General features: G+C 41.5%; 1 protein-coding gene across 6 annotated transcripts in view; it reads left to right on the top strand.

Moving 5' to 3' along the window:
• The window catches only part of col14a1b (collagen, type XIV, alpha 1b), a 320,908-nt gene that overhangs the window by 141,522 nt on the left and 157,571 nt on the right, over positions 1–21,815 (top strand). For all 6 annotated transcript variants that reach the window (XR_013493638.1, XM_033637164.2, XM_033637162.2 and 3 more), the window contains one exon: positions 11,394–11,523. Coding sequence is in view for 5 of the 6 variants with exons in the window: in XM_033637164.2 (XP_033493055.2) it covers positions 11,394–11,523 (130 nt within the window). In the remaining variant the exon portion in view is untranslated. The remainder of the gene's footprint in view (positions 1–11,393; positions 11,524–21,815) is intronic.

The following is a 21,815-nucleotide window of genomic DNA, read 5'->3' as shown; positions in this document are numbered from 1 at the left end:
AGGGTCATCGGGTGTTGGTTGTGGTTGGCCAGATGTCCCCGCTACCAGCTTGAGGGCGGGCAGCCTGGTCCATCTCTGGCACAGCTCGGTGTAGCACCACACGTCTAAACTGATAATGGAAACACAAATAGGCACTTGGTGCGGCCAAAAGTGACAGTGGAAAAGGTCCACAGTATTGTATGTGTGCTGCAGTAATTTAATTCATCTCACAAACTGATTTAGCATGTGCACGTTCGATCCCAGGAGGGAGCCCCTCTGTGTGGAGTTTGCATGATCTCCCTGTGTCAGCTTGGGTTTTCTCTGGGTACTCTGGCTTCCTCCCACAGTCCAAAGACATGCAGGTTGGAGATAGGTTAATTGGTGACTCTAAATTGTCCATAGGTGTGAATGTGAGTGCGAATGGTTGTTTGTCTCTATGTGTCAGCCCTGCAATAGTCTGGCAACCTGTCCAGGGTGTACCCTGCCTCTCGCCCAATGTCAGCTGGGATAGGCTCCACCCCCCCTGCGACCGGCTACAGAAATAAATGAATGAATGTCACACTGTAGACTAATTAACAGACAAATTAAACAGATCCCTATATCAATATAAACTGTGTTTTCAAAATCTATATCTTGCTTGAAAATATATAGATATAGCGTACATAGTCATTACATGCTCAGCCCTAATCAATACCTCATGGGTAAATGTATGACATTAAATATCCATCCTTGTTTTACGTTGCACAGCTCCTTAGTGGTATGTGTACATGTGTACAGCCTTTCAGATTAACAAGTGTCAAATATCTCCGAAAAAAATCTCCCATATTAAAGAAAGTCTGAGTTGACAGGTGTGCATTTTGTGTGTGACAGTTTGTGCCATCACCACCCTGGTAGCCGTGTGTCTGCGGGCGACGCTTGGCCACAGGTCCCACATCAGCCTTTTCATCCTGACAATAAAGAGCCGCCAGCTGCTCGCACCAGCGCCTTGTTAAATGAGATCTCTTATCAAAGTGCGAACAGCTGTGGGCTCTGTTTGGCAATCCGGTCAGGTCATGAATCACCAAGTGCTGCACTCAATAGCTACCATTTAGATGTCTATCTGCTGAGGGAAAAACCTGGCAGCTTCCTCTCCTGCTTTGTTCAAAGCAAGTTTCACTCTGCGGTCTGTGGCTGCCAAATGAGGGACACCAGCCATTAAAAGAAGAAGAAGAAGAAGACAAAAACCTCATTTACATGCGATTGATTTCTGGTTGGCAGTTATCCCACATCATCTTCACTGATGGAATTAGGTCTTAAACTGTTAATAACTTGTACAAAATCTTGGATTGCAAGTTGGCTCTGGAGTTTAACAAGATTATATCAGATTTAATTAAATCACAGATTTTTTTAGTAGCAATTTAATGCACAGTGCTTCTCAAACACGAGCAAAACAGTTCAGAATTATAACACAGACAGAAAAAGGGTGTTCAACATATTAAAGCAAATCTGCAACAAAATGTCACAACCACTGTTTTCTCAAGTCTGGCTTCTCTTGACTTCAACTGCTAATTTGACCCATCTAGAGGAAGAACAACAATGTGCATGTTATCCCTGAATAGAATTATGTAGGCACTCCCTCCTCTTGGCACTTTTAGGCTTTAAATATCTTGGCATCAGTAATGGGAGCAACTTTTATCCAGACCAGTGCATGACAGTCTGATGTTATCGTCTCATACTGAGCTCTTTGCCACAGGTGGAAAACTTTATGTAAGAATATTGTCTTTGTGGAGCGTCGGTGGCTCAGTAAATAGAGCAGGCGCCCCATGTACAAGGTTGTTGCCGCAGCGGCCCAGGTTCGAGTCCAGCCTGTGGCCCTTTGCTGCATGTCATCCCCTCTCTCTCTTTTCCCCTTTCAAACTTGGCTGTCCATTAAAGGCAAAATGCCCAAAAAATATCTTTAAAAAAAACAAAGAAAGATAAAAGAATATTGTCTTTGTGTACTTGTGCATGTAAACGTAGTCATTGTTTGTAGCAGCAGTAGGCAGCAAACAACCGACAGACACATTTAGAGATTAGCTGGTGGGCGTGGTGGAGCATTTAGCAGCTAAAGAGACAGAGTTGGAGGGGACCAAAAACTGAGCTCAAAAGACATGACTTACTTACATTCATTAGACGGACACAAACACCACTCCTACAAGATGATCATGTTGAAATATGCAAATAAGCTAGTTATTTGTAAAATGGTAACCACAACAACTTTATAAGGTGATAATTAGCCATGACTGTGTGGGGCACCTTTGTTTTGGAATTCTTCTGCCCCCTGATGGTCAAAAAAAGATTACTGCAGCTTTATAGCACACTACTTTTTGCACTAAGCTCTGTCAAGATCAGCTCTTCACATGCCTGTAGATATAGAAGTTAATGGTCATGCCCATTTTTATGGCTCCGTCACTGTCTTACCAGACATTGCTGTGGGGCAACTCGACTCTGCAGCCATCTGTCCACACACAGCTGTGGTTCTGAACTCAGTGAAGCTACATTATTTCCCTGAGCTGCTTCGTTCAGTGTCCAATAAACTAAAGCTGCAGGGCATCAAGTGCAATTCCGCTGTGTGTAAACAGAGTTTTGGCTATTATTGCACAGCAACAACATGTTGTCTAGGAGGTAAAAATGTCATCAAGGGAAAATTAAAAAGTTTAAGTTTTCTTCTGTCACAGATTGTCTGTAGTTAAAACAACTTTGCCAACTCCTGTCTTAAAGTTTTGTTTTTGTGCCATCCTCCAAAGCATCCACACTCCTGCTAGATGACCTTTGTGACTTGTTTGGGTCTGTTTCTGGTGTTCATTCAGTCTCTTGTCAGGGTCTTAGTAGTTTCACCCATCTAACAATTCCCACAGCTGTCACACAATGTCATCATGAGGTCTGAAGGCCCTGACACACCAAGCCATCGGTCAGCCATTGGGGGACGTTGGGCTGTCGGTGGGCATCTGTCACTTTAGTACATGTAGTGTGTCCCATACCGTTGGCCCCTTATAGGCTCACGTTGTCGTTTTTCCAGCAGATTTCAGAATACTGAATTGGCGTCGGAAAGAACGAAGCCTGTCGGTGAATGAAATCACTCTGACTGGCAGTTCAGGTCAGTGCACAAGAAGAGAGACGGAAGTTTGTAAAGTAATGAAACAGCTAAAATCAAGAGTAAAGTTAGTTTTCTTTAGCCATTGCACTCTTAAGCAGAAACGTTACGTGATGGTAAGTGTTATTGTTCACTGGCACACAGTAAACATGCTCCGTTCTGTCAACATTGGATTGTGTTGTTAATGTGCAAACTGGCTCACTAGCATCATCACGGTATTCCGGTTTCCCTTTTTTACATTACAGACTACTACCTTCTGCTGGTGTGGAGAGTTATTTCCTCTCATGCAGGTGCAGAACGTACATGCTTGTTGGCCATTGGCTTTAGTCTTTGCAGTATGTTCATGTGCAACTTTTGGCCGACACACAGGCGATGTTAGGTGACCCAACAGTCGGCTATCGTTGCTGCTAGTTCTTTGAAGTCGGTTTGGTGTCTGCGCCTTTGCACCACTCTAGTCTTTGTACTAGAAGTGGTGTTGTAGTTGCAAATAGTTTATGGTAACTCCTGACTCCATGTGACTTTGCTACCTGCCTGATGAGGGGAGTCCAACTTGGAAGCTGCTGGTGGAACCTGTTGAGTCAGCAGGGTCTTTTCTGGTCTTAAGTAGGGTTGTCCACTCCTTGTTACCGTTGGCTCAGACTGCTCCCTGGACTTAGACCCCTGGACTTTGTAATAGTCTGAATGGCAGTTGAAATGTTTTCTTTAAATTTGTTATGGCTGGTGAAAAAGGTAAAAGTGTGGTTTCCACAGAACTGTGGCTTTTGTCGGGCCACAGTTCTGTGCAGTTTAGCAGATGTATTGTCATTTTGCTTACCAGTATAGTCACCTCACATTGACTCCCATCTCCTGTGTACTTGACCCCGTGCAGTTAGCCTTAAAGCATTGTAGCTCCAGCAAAGTCTCAGATGGATCAAACTTAATATTCTGGGCCTGCACATAGCCTCTGTCAAACTAGATTGGGTTCCTGAATCCTATAAATACTTTATGAAACCATGTTTCCATTTACAAAGTGGAGTAAAAGGAGTGTAGCTTGAGGTGGTTTCTTCCAACTGTGTGGCTCGGTGACAGTTTAGAGACTTGCTGGCTTTTTCATCATACTGGGCTGAAATTGATTTGTCAGGGCCTGCAGTGTTTGTCTGACTGACACGTCTGAGAAAGTGTTTTTTTTTTTTTTTTTGGGGTGGATGTAGAGGGTTTGTGGATGGAGCTGGGCTAGACTGTACATGCTCAGAATGCAAACGAGGCTGACAGACAGAAGGACAGATACACAGACAGACAGACAAACAGAGACAAAGACTGTGGTAGAAGGGAACAGAGGAATGAAGAGACTAAGGTTGTCTCTGTGCACATGCACAGCTTCAACCTTTAACATAAAAGATTTATCCTCCCCAGAACAAAACAACCATAGCACCGTTTATCTGGAGGTAAAAACAGGTTATCCAGCTGCAAAAAAACCTCTGAACACCCAAGTTTATAGATAACAAGCACCAGTTTATTATAGCTGTGACCTGGTATGCACATCCACCCCCTGATTACCAAGCTCCCTTTTCAACCAGTTGGCATTAACATAAAACAAACCTTCACCAATCCATTCTCACTCCCAACTCCTAACATATTGCTGCTTGGTCAATGGACTTTCATGTACACATATGAAGTGCTAGGTATCCTGGGTGCGTCTGTTGTTGATGTTTTGGGACGTCCTGTCAATTTACATCTGTTAAATGCATCGTGTCTTCTCAAAACACATTTCTGTTTGCACAGGAAAACTACAGGGTCTGTTCATTGGATGCATACAGTCTTTTTCAGTATAAACTTCAGCACTGCATACTTAAGTTTATTACATTGTCCTAAAAACATGTGGTGGCAACAAAAGCATGTGGTTAGGTCTAGAAAAAAGGATCATGGTTTGGCTGTGCATGCGAACACCGGCCTCCTGAGTGAAAGTCTGGTGTTGTCTGACCAATTCCCAACCCCTACCGCCCCTTTCCAAACAGACTTGTTCAGTCCTTAAATGACATTGCCTTCCAGTACATTATTAACTGACGCTGCCTGGATGCGTATCATACCACCATGAAAGGATGCCTGTTTTGTATTGGGAGCTCAAGTGGATTAACGACCAAGCAGTGGTATTCGATGACTTCAAAGTGAGAAAGGGTTGCCTTCACACACACACACACACACACACACACACTCCTTAATCTACTTCAACAACAAATACATGTTGTTAGGTTTAGGCAACAGAAGCCTCTGGTTAGACTTAAGAAAAAAACAAAAAAAAAACAGGGTTTGGCTTTATAATCTTACGGGATGCGACACCACTCTCCCAGGTGAAGGTAGGGGTTTGTTGGACCTGCCCACCCCACTCGGACTTTCGGCACCTTAACTTTCATTCTTGTCCCACCATGCTTCCCTCTAATGCCGTCGGGCACCAGTAAACTATAACAGCGGCAGGCCATGCATCATGCTGACATTAAAGGTCGGCTTTTTTCGTTGATGTTTGACACTGTCAGTGTCTGACACCACAAGTCACTGCCCAAGCGCATGGATTTCATCAACTTCGGAGTGAGACCGGGTTGACTGGTCAAAGCTAAAAACACCAAATTCAAATGTTGGAACACAACATTTTTAGGTGAGCAAAAGTATTGGAACATATAAACTTAAAATAGATTAAAGTGAATGAGACTTAATATTTAGTTGTAAATCCTTTGCTTTCAATAACTGCATCAAGCCTGTGACCCATTGACATCACCAAACATGCATTCTTCTTTTGTGATGCTTTTCCAGGCTTTCACCGCAGTCTCTTTCAGTTGTTGTTTGTTTTGGGGGGTTACTCCCTTCAGTCTCCTCTTCAGCAGGTAAAATGCATGCTCTATTGGGTTTAAGTCTGGAGACTGACTTGGCCAGTCTAAAACCTTCCACTTCTTGCCCCTGATGAACTCCTTTGTTGTTTTGGCAGTGTGTTTTGGGTCGTTATCTTGCTGCATGATGAAGGATCTCCCAATCAGTTTGGTTGGATCTTTCTTTAAATTAGCAGACAAAATGTTTCTGTAGACTTCTGAGTTCATTTTGCTGCTGCCATCATGTGTTACATCATCAATGAAGATGAAAGAGTCCGTCCCAGAAGAAGCCATGCAAGCCCAAGCCATGACATTACCTCCACCGTGTTTCACAGATGAGCTTGTATGTTTGGGATCATGAGCAGATCCTTTCTTTCTCCAAACTTTCGCCTTTCCATCACTTTGGAAAAAGTTAATCTTTGTCTCATCAGTCCATAAAACTTTTTCCCAGAATTTTTGAGGCTCATCTCTGTACCTTTTGACAAATTCCAGCCTGGCCTTCCTATACTTCTTCTTCTACTTCTATACTTCTACTTGTTACTCCTATGAGTGGTTTGCATCTTCTGGTGTAGCCTCTGTACTTTTGTTCATGAAGTCTTCTGCGAACAGTAGATTGTGATACCTTCACTCCTGCCCTCTGGAGGTTGTTGCTGATGTCACTAACAGTTGTTTTAGGGTCTTTCTTTACAGCTCTCACAATGTTTCTGTCATCAACTGCTGATGTTTTCCTTGGTCTACCTGTTCGACGTCTGTTGCTTAGTACACCAGTGTTTTCTTTCTTCTTCAGGACATTTCAAATGGTTTGTACTGGCTATGGCCAATGTTTGTGCAATGGCTCTGATTGATTGTCCATCTTCTCTCTTCACAATTGCTTCTTTTTCACCCATAGACAGCTCTCTGGTTTTCATGTTGGTTCCACCTCTAAATGCAGTCTGCACAGGCAAAACCTATCGTACCCAATCTGAAACTGAGCTCAGACATTCAGTGCTATTTATTGTTTGAATAATCAATGTAATTGGGAGACACCTGGGCAACAAAACACACCTGTCAGTCACATGTTCCAATACTTTTGCTCTCATGAAAAATGGGTGGGTTCAAACAAAAGGTGCTATCTTCTAAGTTGTGTATCAGATCCAGATGTAAATACCTGGAAATGAAAGCTGAAATGTTGATCTCTTGTCTCATATTCATCTTTTGATGTCAAACCCAAATATTTTCAGTCTACAACAAAAATAAAGGAATTGGCCTCACTGTTCCAATACTTTTGGAGGGCACTGTAAATCAGTAAGTAATTATAACTGTTAAACAGCAGCAGATGTGGAGAGAGAAACGTGGATAGAGAAACAAAGCAACAGAGGAACAGAAGAACAAAGAGTTGGAAGCAGAGATAAAGGGAGAAAAGAAGCCCACAGGGTAACAGAGCAGATTAGCTTTTCTTGAGTTAGGAGCAGCGCTTCACCTGGACGGATGACTCATTTAGGGATCAGTTTTAACAAAGGGCCAAGTTCACAGACAGGTGAGGAGGAAACCTGGACACAATTAACCTCTGCAGCACCTGAAACCTCAAAGTCTCACTGCAACAGCTAGCTATGCCTCACCTCCATTAAAAGGCTAATGCAGTTTTTTTTTTGGAATTCATGAAATTCTAATTTGCTTTTTTTTAGTTCATTTAAGAATCAGTCCCAAAGAGGTACAGTCATGCAATAAGGAAGATATTAAAGAGGCATTCCAACAAGACAAAATCTCTTTCAGATCCCTTTCATCTCTTTGGCAGTGTGCAACATTTTTATTGTCCTTAGCAAGTCCTGTATCAGAACACAGGAAATGAAACATAATTTGCCAGAAAACTTTTTTCCCTAGAACAAACTTAAAGCCAGTGGAAGTTCTTGTTTAAGCAATCAGCATGTGTTTCTCCTGCAGAGTGTGGAGAACAGTCAGACTCTCCTGCTGTTCCAACTTCTGCCATCAGCACGTCACCTGACACTGTGTGATCTCACAGTGTGTCTGCGCTGTAACATTAATTTAAGTAATGAGAGCCTATTTAAAATGAATGTATGACTAAAATTTTACAAAGGAAAGCAGTGTTTTTTCTTTTAATAAACAAAGCAGGAATTATTGGGGAGTTAGAATGAAATGCTACAGAACACACACTGAATCAACATAATATATATGTAAAAAAAGATAATTGTTAGGTTTCCAAATGTGGCACAAATTTCAACACATTAACTCAAAATTCGAAGTCATATTGTTCAGTCCACCAAACCTAACAGCCCCATTGAGAGTGGCCTTGGTCCCTTGTCTGCTAATGTGAATCCTCCTGCCAGAAATTGGGAAGTAATATTTGACCTTCCAACCACAACTCAAAAAAGTTGTCCAGTCCTGCTTCCTGAAATAAGAGCCATCTCATAAATCAAACCAACACTCTCACTCAGCCTTGGAAAAGTCACATGCACTAATTTTCTCCGGGCTTGACGGCTGTAACTCCTTCCTATTTGGTATCAACCAAAGGTCACTCTCTCACCTCCAGCTAATTCAAAGTGCAGTGCTAGGCTTCTTACTGAATGACGACACAATCCTGGCATCTCTCCATAGGTTCCTTGTTTATTATGTTATCATTATGTTTCCAGGTTGTCTGTCCATCCATGCGTCCCTCCCTCCCAGTCTGGTGATAGTTATATTTTAAGAACACTTAAGGGAATTTCTTCAAATTTGGCACAAACGTCCACTTGGACCCAACAATGCACTAATCAGATTTTGGTGGTCATAGGTCAAAGGACAAGATCACCGTCGCCTTGTCTATCTTGTTTTTGTTATCGTAATTTCTCAAGGAAACCGAGAAGGCATTTCTTCAAATTCTGCCACAAACGTTCGCTTGGATCCAAAGATGAACAAATTAAATTTTGGTGGACAAAGGTCAAGGTCACTGTGACATTGCATCTGTTTCATTCTCGTGAACAATATCTCCAGAACACCTTGAGGAAATTTCAACTTTGACACAAGCATCCTCTTGGACTAAACTTGCACTGTGACCTCACAAAACATGTTTTTGGCCATAACCTCCTGAGACTGTGTGTCCTCATATGCGGACATTACATTTTGGGTTTACTGGAACTTAAATGTCATTCTGCTTAACTTGGACCTCTCGTCCCTGTTTGTGGACACTTTTTTGTGGCATGTAGTGGTAGTAAGACCACAATACACTAATTCATGTAAAAACAAGATGGCAGCTATCTCTGCCAAGTCAGTCTGCAGCTGATCCCAACACAAAGGTGGACAAGCTAAGACGCTGTTAATTAGAAAGTACTCATTTGCAGACATTGGGGATTTATCAACAGCTTGTTGAAGGACATTGGAACTTTATTATTATCTACTGTGATGACATCAGGGCTTTATTGTTGTCTCATTTGAGGATATTGGGACTTTATTTATTATCATTGGCAATCTTTAGTTTTTATACTTATCAGGTCCTACTAATCTCAAATAGCTAGGAAAAACTGAAAATGTATACCAAACAAAAGTTTGGGTCTCAGGAGGATAACTCAGAAATTCTTACTTCACACAAATGGCTAACAGGATAAAATGATGAAGTGATGACATTTTACAGTATATCCAAAAGGTCAAAGGTCAACTTCACTGTGACATCATAATGCTCTGCAAAAACACTTTTGTAGCCACTACATAACATCATATCTTAGAAACAGAAGAGGATAAAAGTTAAAAAGTTAAAGTCCCACTGATTGTCACACACCTGAGTGTGTGAAATTTGTTCTCCGCATTTGACCCATCCCCTGAGGGAGCGGTGAGCAGCAGCGGTGCCGCACTTGGGAATCATGTGGTGATGTAACCCCCCAATTCCAACCCCTGAATCTGAGTGCCAAGCTGGGAGGCAATGGGTCCCATTTTTATAGTCTTTGGTATGACCCGGCCGGGGATCGAACCCACGACCTCCCAGTCTCAGGGCTGACACTCTACTGCTAGGCCACTGAGCTGGTTAAATTTGGTGAGATACCAAAATGGTGACATTAATCTTGGGTATCGTATGGATCTTTTGTGCTGCTTGGTGGAAGATGTGTGTGAAGCATCCATGTTTTCAAAGACTGTAGGAGCAACTTGACTAGTGCATGGAGGCATTCAGCTGTAGGGTGGTAATTCTAGTTTTAAGATAGATTTTAAAGTTATACAGATCACTCGTAAAGCTCATCTGGGTCTGGCCTCAAGCCACATAGCAGAACTGTTGACCCAATATGAGCCAGATTGCAGCCTCAGATCCTATGGGCCATTTCAGTTGAGGCTTAAAGGTTATTGTGCCTTTATCTTCAGGGCCCCTCTGCTTTGGAACGACTTGCCCGAGGAGATAAGGCTTGCAGAATCATTGATTTCTCTAAAATCACATCTTAATAGACTTATTTGTATGTGATGTGTTTTTATTGATTTTATTCCTTATTTATTTGGTTGTTGTGTTGTTTTTTGTGTTTGTTCTTTTTGTTTGTGTGTACTGACATTTTGCAACTTGCATTTGGCATTTTTTTTCCTCTTGATTTAACTTTATCCAAACTCTATTCTAGTTTTGTCTTACTTGTGTTTTGGTAGGACTGTTAAGCTCTCTGTTGCTGTATTGCCTTCCGAGTGTCCCATTTCTGCTTTTGCTTTACTTGTTAAAGCACTTTGTAAACTCTGTTTTTAAAGATGCTGAAGATAGATGACGGTACAGTCATTATTATTAGATTCTGAGCAAATTTTTTAGAAAATTAGCACACGAAAATGCAGTTTATGCGCTTTCCCATCCACTCCTGTTATGTGAATATTGGGAGTTGATCCATCAAGATTAGCAGTGGGTGGAGCTCATTCTCCAGGAAGATCTCACTGGAAAAGAATTGAAAGCAATGAGATGACGTAGGTGAAAGTGCCCCAAGAAAACTTTAAACGCAGGAGTTTTGAACAACAGATATTATAGCTTTGTGCTCATGAAGAACTTCTGGTACAAGCCCTGTTTGCATACGTGTGTTAAAGCCTCCAGAGACATTGAAGAGAGCTTGCAGTGGCCTACACAATGACAGTATGTCATTACTGTATGTTACCATTAACTTGCTTAATCTGTTTTCATTGCACTAAGTCACATTTGCCTTTTATGGATGCACCAATTTTTCTACCTCCTGCAAGTGTTAAAACTTTTTTTGCAATACTGAAAGATTTTTTCAAAATATTTATTAAAACTCATTTATTTATTTATATGTTTAATTTTATGTGCAATTTGAAAATGCGCATAAGTACAGGTGGATGTCAAACACACCTTCTCTCACCATCTGGATTATTTTCACATCTTGACATGTGGAGGTGGGCGTCAAACTATCAATGCTGTGATCAGTAGATGACCCACCCTACCTCCTGACCCAAAGCCACAGCAAATGCTAGTTTTTTTGTCACCTGAATCTTAATTTTAAACTTTAATTTGTTTCTGCATACAGAGGACGGTGCCCGCAGGTCAGAACAGCCTGGTTCTGCAGCCCTTGCTGTCAGACACTGAGTACAAAGTCGCCATCACTCCTGTTTACCCTGAGGGAGATGGACCGACAGCGGCACGAATGGGACGAACACGTAAGTCATTTTCATGTCCAGTTTGTTTTTACTATTTGTCCTGTAATCCAGTGGTTCCCAGCTGGTCCTGCCAAGGGGTCCAGATGTCTCCTTTGTCATTAGTTCAAGGTCCACACAGTTTAATATATCCAGCATCATACTTGTGCTTGGCCATGTCGTTAAGCTAGTTTGCTGTCTCTGTCATGAAGCTCTCCATTAGTCACTCACTCTATAGCAGAAAACAGCACTTCAAAATAAAACTCTGTCCAGAAAAATCACTGTACTTCAAAAGTAAGTGTGGTTTTTACTAACTTGACCTGTTAGCGAGTCACTTGCGGTTCATTCAAAATGGATTGTGATCTACTTATGAACCTACCAGTTGGGAACCACTGCTATAATCTATTCAGGTCATTGTTTTCTTCTGTCTCTACACGTTTAAACCTACAGTAACTGATTTTTGGTCACTTACAGGCAGTGCAAATAAATTGTGAACACAACACTGACGTATCATAACCTTTTATATCGATGAACATCAGTCAAGGTAAGGCAAGGCAAGGCAAGAGAAAAGTAGTGTTTATATTGCATATTTCATACCCAGAGGCAACCCAAATGCTTTACAGATTACACAGGTAAAAGCACAAGAAACAAATGATGAAAACAATACATGTAAGCAATCAAAAGCACATAAAATAGAAATAAAGGCAAACAGACAAAAGCAAACAGAGTAAAACAATAAAAAAAAAGTTCCTCAGTTCAATATTTACTCTCTTTTAACTCTGTTTTGGTCCCAACCAGCACCTAAGGGAAATTTATCTCTTTAGTTGCTAAATGCTGCAATGTGTTCACCAGCTAGTTTCTAACTGTGTCTGTCTGCTGTTTGCTGCTGAGCAGGTAGACTACAGTAGCTTTTTACAGGGTGGCTTTCTCATAAAAAAACTCTATGGAAGAGGTGAGAGTGAACCACAACAGTAAAGCTGGGGGCTGGACAGAGAAACAATAAACTGAAACTTACTATACAGGAGCTGGAGTTGGTAGAGAGCAAAAACTAGAGCCAACAGTGCGAATATAGGATTGATGTTCGCTAGATGACCAGAAGGTGTGTTTCTGCTGCAGTATGAAACCCTAACCTCTGCAAGGCTCTGAAGAGCAAGACTTCATTCTGGGTGAAAGAAATATTTCCACCCACAGTAGCTGTCTTCATCTAAACCCTCATTACCCCGACACACAACAGTGCAGTTTCAACAGAACAGAAATGTGTTCGCTATTCATCTTCTTTTGAACGTCTCGTTTACTCAACAAAATGTTGCAGGAATGTTGCCAGAGGGGGAGTGGAGATGGATTGAGGGGGAGTTATCCTTCTTAGTGCCAAGTACATGAAAAGGATTAATTTCTTTTAGAAAGTATAAACCCTGGAGATATAAAAAGGGAAAACCTGTTAATTTAAGACCTCATTATGATGTTATTTGACTTAATCAGGGGGAAAAAAACAACTTTCTTTAAAGAGTAAATTTAAATAGACTTCTAGATAAAAGTGAGGCGCTAAATGTATTAGTGATTCAGTAATATAGTGAATTGTAGGGTTTAATCCTGGACATACACATCAAAATTATTTTCTATTTCCACAGAAATATAGTTAAAAAATAGGTAAGATTAGTTACATTCTAGGCATAATTCTAAATTCATTCTAAAGTAACAAAAACACAACGATTCTTAGGATGCTTACACACCTGCCCTGTTTGGTTCAGTTCAATCAAACTTAAGTTTCTTTTTCCCTGTAAGTGCGGATTGTTTGGTCAGGTGTGAACACAGCAATCACACTCAGGTGAGCGCTAAATCAACCGTGCCGGGACCTTCTTGAAGAGGTGGTCTGGGTCCGGTTACAAAGTAACTCTGGTGCCTTTTGTTTGTGGTGAGAACGTGTTCCGACCTCGATCCGAACCAGCTGCAGTCGCATTACCCATTGTTTGGGTTAAACATGAGCATGTTACAGTCCTGGAGGATTATTAATGTGCACCTCCTCCTGTACTGCCTTAATATGCACATTCGGCACATCCAATGCATCAAAACATTGTTTTCTAGTTGGAGCCGCGCCTCGTTTTCAAACTGCATGGTTTGCCTAAAATGAGCAATGCAAGTAATATAGTACACGATGACCAGCGCTAAAATCAACCCGCATAGTTGTCCCTCCATTGTGACATCAGAAACTGTCGTTTTTATCTTGTGTACTCTACTTGTTAAAGTTGAAGTTTTGTTTTCTTCCCGGATTTTGCCCACATGGAAATTCTGAGCAATCATGAGCAGCTTTCTTGCGCAATACATTTTATCTGGTCTGACAAGAACCTGCTATAGGCAATTATGCAACATTGTAACAAAATTAATCCCTGATTCAGACCAAAGCAAGACAACTCTAGGTCTGAAAGCACCTTTAAATTCAGGTGATTACACAAGTGAAAACATAGTTGTGAAAATTATATTCCAATTTGCCAATACATCCCCCAAAATCCTACACACTGGACCTTTAATTGAATGGCTCTGAAAACACCAAATTTGTTAATATTTCATAATTCCGGCCATATAAAACAACATATGTTTTAAATAGCCATATGATAGCCAACATCTAAGCAGCAATGAAACACAAATGGGATGTCCCTCTTTGCATTCCAAGCTCTTCAGATTTGAAAACAAGAAGCCTTCTATTGAAAAGAGTGACTAATCAGAGAAGATGAGTGGCAGAGGCAAAGGAGGACATTTCTCTTTGTCCCGACTTTAGAGAGCATCTGAAAAATGAGTGGCCGTGGAAAAACCGGTGGATAGCGGTCTCTTCCTCTCCGTGTGCCTCACGCCCGGCTGGGCAGTGAGTCAGCATGACTCCTCTTGGCAAGACGCCTCCACTTGCCTCCAAACATGGACAATACTGGGCTCAGTTGAGATTTGTCCGCAATGGTGAGCCTCCTACACGTGATTATGTCGGTGACAAACTACTGTTGGAATCCTGCTGGATAAATGTCACGGATGTATACTCGTTCATATCTCTGCCAAATAAAAGAGATTTCGAGTTAATATTTTTCCAAGAGGCTCCTTTAAAACGTTTCCTGAAGGTATACACCTCCAAACAAGGAGAACCTAAGTGGAAAGAGTGGACGGTGGAGTCCTCCACTCAGCTGGATGTCATAAATGTGATTGTCAAGTTCTGGACTGGCAGGGTGCCAGACAGCGATATCAACTTATTTCTGAAGCGGTATTGTGACATCCTACAGGTCATTAAACCACTGGACAAGTATGGCATCTGGTATGGTGTCCAAAAATACAAAATTAAACTGCACAAAACTTCTAACGGACAGTACAAACAACTTCCCAACAGTATTTCTCTCAGTCCATACAACGGGCGCATCATTTACCCGGGACAAACACCTGCTTCATCTGTGGCTCGGCTGACCACCAGGTGAAGCAGTGTTTAACAGTTAAGTGCTTGAGATGTGGCAATCTCGGCCACAAAGCAAAATCATGCACCCTGGAAGGCGTTTGTAACCTGTGTGGACAAAACGGCCAGACCTTTTTCTCCTGTCCAAGATCATATTCCAACCAAGTCAGATCTCAGAAGCAGCAGCCTGGTTCCTCTGAGAAGCCCCCTGACGAACAGCAGCGGCAGCAGCAGCTTCGTCAGCAGCACCAGCAGCCTGCATCAACCATCCTGCCTTCTGATGACCAGCGGCAGCACCAGCAGCCCGGAACCACAGTCCAGCCCCCTGATGATCAGCAGCAGCAGCTCCATCCTTCTCCTGCTCAGCAGCAGCAGCAGAACCAGCAGCCCCCTGGTGGTCAACGCCCATCTGATTGACAGCTGCGTCGATAGGAGCAACAGGGCCCCAAGGCAGCGGACCATCGGCATACTCACAGCCAGCCACCATTTCAGCAGCTGAAGCCCGGCTCCGAGTCTGCTACTCTGCGACGGTCACACAGCCAGCCACCATCTCCAAAGCTGCAGCCCAGCTCCGAGCCTGCGCCTCAATCTTCCACCCAGCGACCAGCGTGATCCAGCAGACCAGCAGCCATGCAGCCAGCAAGCGGGTCTCAAGCCTGCAGCTCAACAGCCTCGTCCTGGCCCCAGTTCAGCTGATCCCCCGCAACAGCTTCTCCCCAAGTCCTGAACTTGTCATAAATACTGACGTTGAATGTAGTGATGATGATGATGATGAGCATAGCTATGAGAGTGCCAGTGAGTCTCCGATCTCTGATCTCTCTGACCCACTAACAGCTGGTCAGAGAGTCAGTAGTACTCCCCTTCTTTCTCCTCTCGCTGAGCTCATCCCCTGCATCAGTAAGCTGGACTGTTTTTCCACCACACCTGAGTTTCCTGCTCCCTTGAGCGAGTCTGAAGAACCCTTTCAACTTGTTAAAAAAAAAAAAAGAAAAGAAAATCACGTTTTGTGAAAGAAAAAAAAAAGTAAACGGCATGACAACAAACCCACACCTTAGACCTTTATGTTATGTGCTTTCTTAATGTTGCTACCTTGAATGTATGTGGCATAAAATCCAATGTTTTCAGACAGCAAAAGATTGATCATCTGTTGAATACCAACTTTGACATATTATGTACTCAGGAATTGCGTTTGACAACAGATGAAGATGTTAAAAATGTGTGTGATATGTGGTCTAAAGGTAAAAGTGTTATTTCAATTGGTGAAAGTAGTGCGGATGGGGTAGGAATTTTCTTTAATTCTCAAGAGGTTAATATCATTAGGAGAAGGGACATAATTACAGGTAGGCTTCTCATGATAGATTGTTTTTATAGAAATGATAAATATCGAATTATTAATGTATACACTCCACCCGAAAGTACTAAAAAAAGAGCTTTTTAAAAGACTTAGAGAACTTCTCTCAATAGGATTTAATACCATTTTATGTGGAGATTTTAATACAGTTACATCATAAAATGACAGACATAGTGCTGTACCTTTTACTTTGACATCTGAAGGTAAAGTATTAAAAGAAATATGTGAGGAGTTTAAATTAATTGATGTGTGTAGATCTTTGAATCCTTCTGGTTTTGATTTCACTAGATTTGATGCAAAAACAAAAACACATAGAGACAGTTTACGTATCATCTAACTTTAGAGTAAATAATTATTCAACTGTCCTGAACAATTTTTCTGATCATCTCCTAGTCAAAGCATCAGTGTCTTCCGAAACCTCTGTTAAAAGAGGCTTCTGGAAACTGAATACACAGTGTTTAAAATACAATGATATAGTAATAGATTTAAAATCCGAAATTAATAAAATAACTCAATTAAGCATTATAACTAAATCAAACATTAAACTGTGGGAAATATTAAAATCCAGGGTGAAAGATTTCTTCAAATTCAAAAGTAAAGAATTAAATAAACTTAAAAATATGAGATATGAGCAAAGCAAATGAAACAAAGATCAGTTGAAGAAGAAATCATGTCCAACTTAAAATCAGAAATCGATAGTATGAATAATGAACTGTTGTTTAATATTTTTAAACAAACAGAAATAAGCAACAGAGGTAATTTAATATATGCACTGAAATCAGGACAAAAGCAAATTCAAGATAAATTTATTAAATCTATAAAAAATCAGTCTGGTGATGTTTTTCTCGATGAAAAACAGAAAAGGGAGGTGATCAGAAATTTATGTGAAGAATCTTATAAAAAGATTGATATTGATTCTGGATGTGTTAGTTTATCACTCGAATCTGTTCCCAGAAGCACTGCACTTAACGATAATTTTCTGTTAGGAGAAGTTAAAAAAGAGGAGGTGATTCAGGCTATCCAACAGTTGAAAGTAGATAAAAGTCCTGGTCCCGACAGTCTTCCTACTGAGTTTTATCAGTTATATATAGATGACATGATGTTAAATGTCCTCACACTTATGCTTAATGAAGGTCTGCACTCTGGTACTTTTGGTGACTCTTTTTATGAAGGCGTGTTACACTTATTATATAAAAAAGGAGACAAGACAGATACAGGCACCTGACTATAATGAATACAGATTACAAAATATTAGCTAAAATAATAATGAATAGATTAAATGATACTCTAGATGATATTATAGAAAAAGAACAAACGTGCAATTAAAGGACGTCTGATGTGGGACAACTTGTGCACATTGAGAGAGACTCTACAAAAACGAGACTTTTTCGTTATCAGGCTGGATCAAAAGAAAGCCTTTGATTATGTCTCTAGAGACTACCTGTGGTCTGTGTTGGAAGCATACGGCTTCCCTAATGATTTTATTCATATGATCAGATGTCTGTATAGAGAGTCATGTGTCCGTATAAATGTTAATGGTGTACTTACTGATTCTTTTAACGTAGAAAGAGGTGTAAAACAGGGCTGTCCACTGAGTGCTGCTTTATATATCTTAGCAATTAGCCCTTTAATCAAAATAATAAATGCTGACTCTTTGATATCCGGTAAACTTATTAATAATAGTTGCAATGTTAAAGCAATGGCATATGCCGATGATGTTACCGTTATTATAAAGAATCAGTTAGAGATGGCTATTTTAATTAATCATTTGTGTCTTTATGAACTGGCGTCTGGTGCTAGATTAAACCATGAAAAGACTGAGGGAGTTTGGATAGGAACAGAGAGTAAAAAACCTCACTTAAAAAGAAGAAATTAAAATACTTGGTTTGACTCTCTGTAATAATGATTGTAGTGAACGAAATTGGGATGAAAAACTGAATATTGTTAAAGAAGAAATTAAGAAATGGAGAAACAAAGATAGTAATTATAAATCTAGAATTAATATAATGAAAACATACATTCTATCCAAACTCCTCTTTCTTGCTTATGTATTTCCACCAACTCCCAGCATATTAAAGCAATTAAATAAACAATGTGTGAACATGGGTCTGGGGAACCACCAGAGAAGTCACTAAACATGACCTTTTGTTTAAAAGCAGAGAGTATGGAGGCCTTGGCGCCGTTGATTTGAGTGTTAGATTGATGATTGCTTTCGTTAAAAATGTGTCAGCAGCCATCTCAAGAAAAGCACCCTGGGTCGGTCTTGTTAAAAACTGAGAAAAAAAACGGGGCAGTGCAAGACAACACCCTTATTATAAATTACTATATTCAGATTTTTTATATGAACATAGATGTGTACAAATAAACTGGGTAAGTGATACAAGTAAAATAATTTTTAATAAAATAAATGATTTTAAATAAGGTGGTGTAATTAAATATAAAAATATCTTAGAGAGAGATTATATGAAAGTAATTAAAATAATAAATGACAAAAGATACTCAGAGAGCATCAGGGACGTCCGCTGGCTCATTTCAGTTTCCAGGCTCCCTGTGCGTGCTATTGTTTCATGGAGCTGTTATGTCACAACCACAGAATGTCCAATGATTTACTGTAATGAACAAGAGACACAAAAACATCTGTTAATTGACTGTTAGATCCCAACAAGTGTAGAACATTTTACATGGACTTGGTCTATCTTGTGACATCAATTACAACTCAGTAACTTATGGACTCATAACAGAAAACATTCCACAGAAACACAAAGAACTGTATCAACTGGTCATTATTATCACTTCATACAAACTCTGGAAAACCAGATGTGCCATGTCCCTCCAACAGACTGTTATAGATGGAGACATGGTAATAAAACACATCCAGGCTGACCTCCGGAGGAGAAGGACATTAGACAAGAATCAAACTCTTCCGTGAAACATTTTGCACTTTTAATGCACTCTATTACGTGCACCTTGTTGCCTACTTGCACTTTATTATTGTAATGTGTATTTTTTTGTGAATGAAGGGTGTTGTCGTGTCTGATTTTCTGTGTTTTCGAACATGTTTTGGTTGTTGCAGTGTATTTTTTGTATGGAATTCAATAAAGTATTTTTGTAAAAAAAAAAAAAAAATTCAATATTCAATACTTAAAATATAAAAAATATTAAATATATATCATCACTGTGCAGAGCCTATAAGTGTGAAATTTAACTACAATATATACATAGATAGAATATACAAGAATAGAATAAAAGTAAACATAACCACGTCTCTCGGGGGGTCTTGTGGGGGGTACTACGAGAGTACGGGGTGCCAGGCTTGCTGCTACGAGCCATCCGGTCCCTGTGTGACCAAAGTGAGAGCTGTGTCCGCATACTTGGTGTGAAGTCGAACACGTTCTCGGTGGGTGTTGGCCTCCGCCCTTGTCACCAATCCTGTTTGTGACCTTCATGGACAGGATTTCGAGGCGTAGCCGGGGGGAGGAAGGGGTCCGGTTTGGGGACCTCGGAATTGCATCTCTGCTTTTCGCAGATGATGTGGTTTTGTTGGCTCCATCACACCGTGACCTCCAGCATGCACTGGAGCATTTTGCAGGCGAGTGTGAAGCAGTCGGGATGAGAGTCAGCACCTCCAAGTCTGAGGCCATGGTTCTCTGTCGGAAACCGGTGGATTATTGCCTCAAGCGAGGGAGTTTAAGTATCTTTGGGTCTTGTTCACGAGTGAGGGTAGAATGGAGCGCGAGATGGATCGGCGGGTCTGTGCGGCTTCTGCAGTGATGCAGGCCCTGCGCCGGTCTGTCGTGGTGAAGAGGGAGCTGAGCCGGAAAGCAAAGCTTTCGAGTTACTGGTCCATCTATGTCCCAACCCTCGCCTATAGTCATGAACTCTGGGTAGTGACCAAAATAATGAGATTGCGGATACAAGCGGTGAAAATGAGTTTCCTCTGTGGGGTGACTGGGCTCAGTCTTAGAGATAGGGTGAGGAGCTTGGACATCCGGAGGGAGCTCGGAGTAGAGCCGCTGCTCCTTCGCGTCGAAAGGGGACAGTTGAGGTGGTTTGGGCATCTGACTAGGATGCTCCCGGGCACGTTCCGCTGTTAGGAGGCCCCGCGGCAGACCCAGAACACGCTGGAGGGATTACGTATCTTGTCTGGCCTGGGAACACCTTGGGGTCCCCCAGGAGGAGCTGGAAAGCATTGCCGGGGAGAGGAATCTCTGGGGTGCTTTGCTCGGCCTGCTGCCCCCGCGACCCCCTCAATGAAAATGGATGGATGGATGGATGGATAACAAATTGCGAATCAGTTAATTAAGTCTACCGGACTCACAGACTCATGAAACATCCTCAATGTTGTCCGGCAGCTGTTGAAAGACCTCAGCCTCCTCAGAAAATAAAGGCAGCTCTGGCCCTTCTTGTAGAGAGCTTCAGTGTTCTTGGACCAGTCCAGTTTATTGTCATTATGCACTCCTAGGTACTTATAGTCCTCCATAATGTCCACACTGACCTCATGGATGGAAACAGGGGTCACTGGTGCCTTTGCCCTCCTCAGATCCACAACCAGCTCCTTTGTCTTTGTCACATTAAGCTGTAGATGGTTCTGTTCACACCATATGACAAAGTCACCCATCACAGCTCTGTCCTCAGCCTTATCATCCTCACTGCTACATCCAACAATTGCTAAGTCATCAGAAAACTTCTGAAGATGTCAGGACTCTGTGTGGTACCTGAAGCCCAGGGTGTTGAGGGTGAAGAGGAAGGGAGAAGAACTGTCCCCTGTGGGGCCCCACTGTTGCTGACAACTCTCCCTGACATACAGTGCAAGCACACATACTGTGGTCTGCCTGTCGGGTATCTTACAATCCAGGACACAAGAGGGGCATCCACCTGCATTGCTGTCAGCTTCTCAGCCAGTAGAGCTGGCCTTATGGTGTTGAAAGCACTGGAGAAATCAAAAACATGACCCACTACACTGTAAGCTATTGTACTATTGCAGGAACATTACTTTTGTTGTCATGGAAAAGCCGATACTTAAGCATGCTTACTAGGTTAATTGCCAGCACCAACCTGTCGAACAGAAAACAGGCCAACTTTGTGTCATTCTTTGTTCCCATCCTCTCCGTCAGTGCTCACCAGTGAAAATGAAAGTTAAACCTAACCCCAGATTTACTCTCATTTTGGAACAACTTTGTCTTTGCTTCTGTTTTTTCAGTACTGTGTTTAAAATTTTCATAGCTTCTAAGATGATGCCTGCTGCTTCCACCTGGTCGCTACCTTTTGAATAAAGACTTTACCTTAGCAGCGCGCTGTTATTGGCTGGGGGTTGCACAGCAATGCCCAAAGGTTGCAGCCCATTAAGCATCCCGAACACAGCAAAATAAGAAGAAAATCAGACACTACAGACAGAGGGCAGAGTCCCTGCAGATAAATACAACACCACACACTGAGAGTGGGTTGTAAGTAATGATTGAGAGGGATTACTTCTATTTGTGTCTATACCGAAGAGTATGTATTTAAAATCCAGTAAATTTCCCAAGATAGTTTGCGTCTGTT

The sequence above is a fragment of the Epinephelus lanceolatus genome, chromosome 16 (genome assembly GCF_041903045.1).
Source record: "Epinephelus lanceolatus isolate andai-2023 chromosome 16, ASM4190304v1, whole genome shotgun sequence".
NCBI lineage: Eukaryota > Metazoa > Chordata > Actinopteri > Perciformes > Serranidae > Epinephelus > Epinephelus lanceolatus.
Note: the sequence above shows the minus strand (reverse complement) of the source record. Positions and strands in the feature narration are given on the sequence as shown.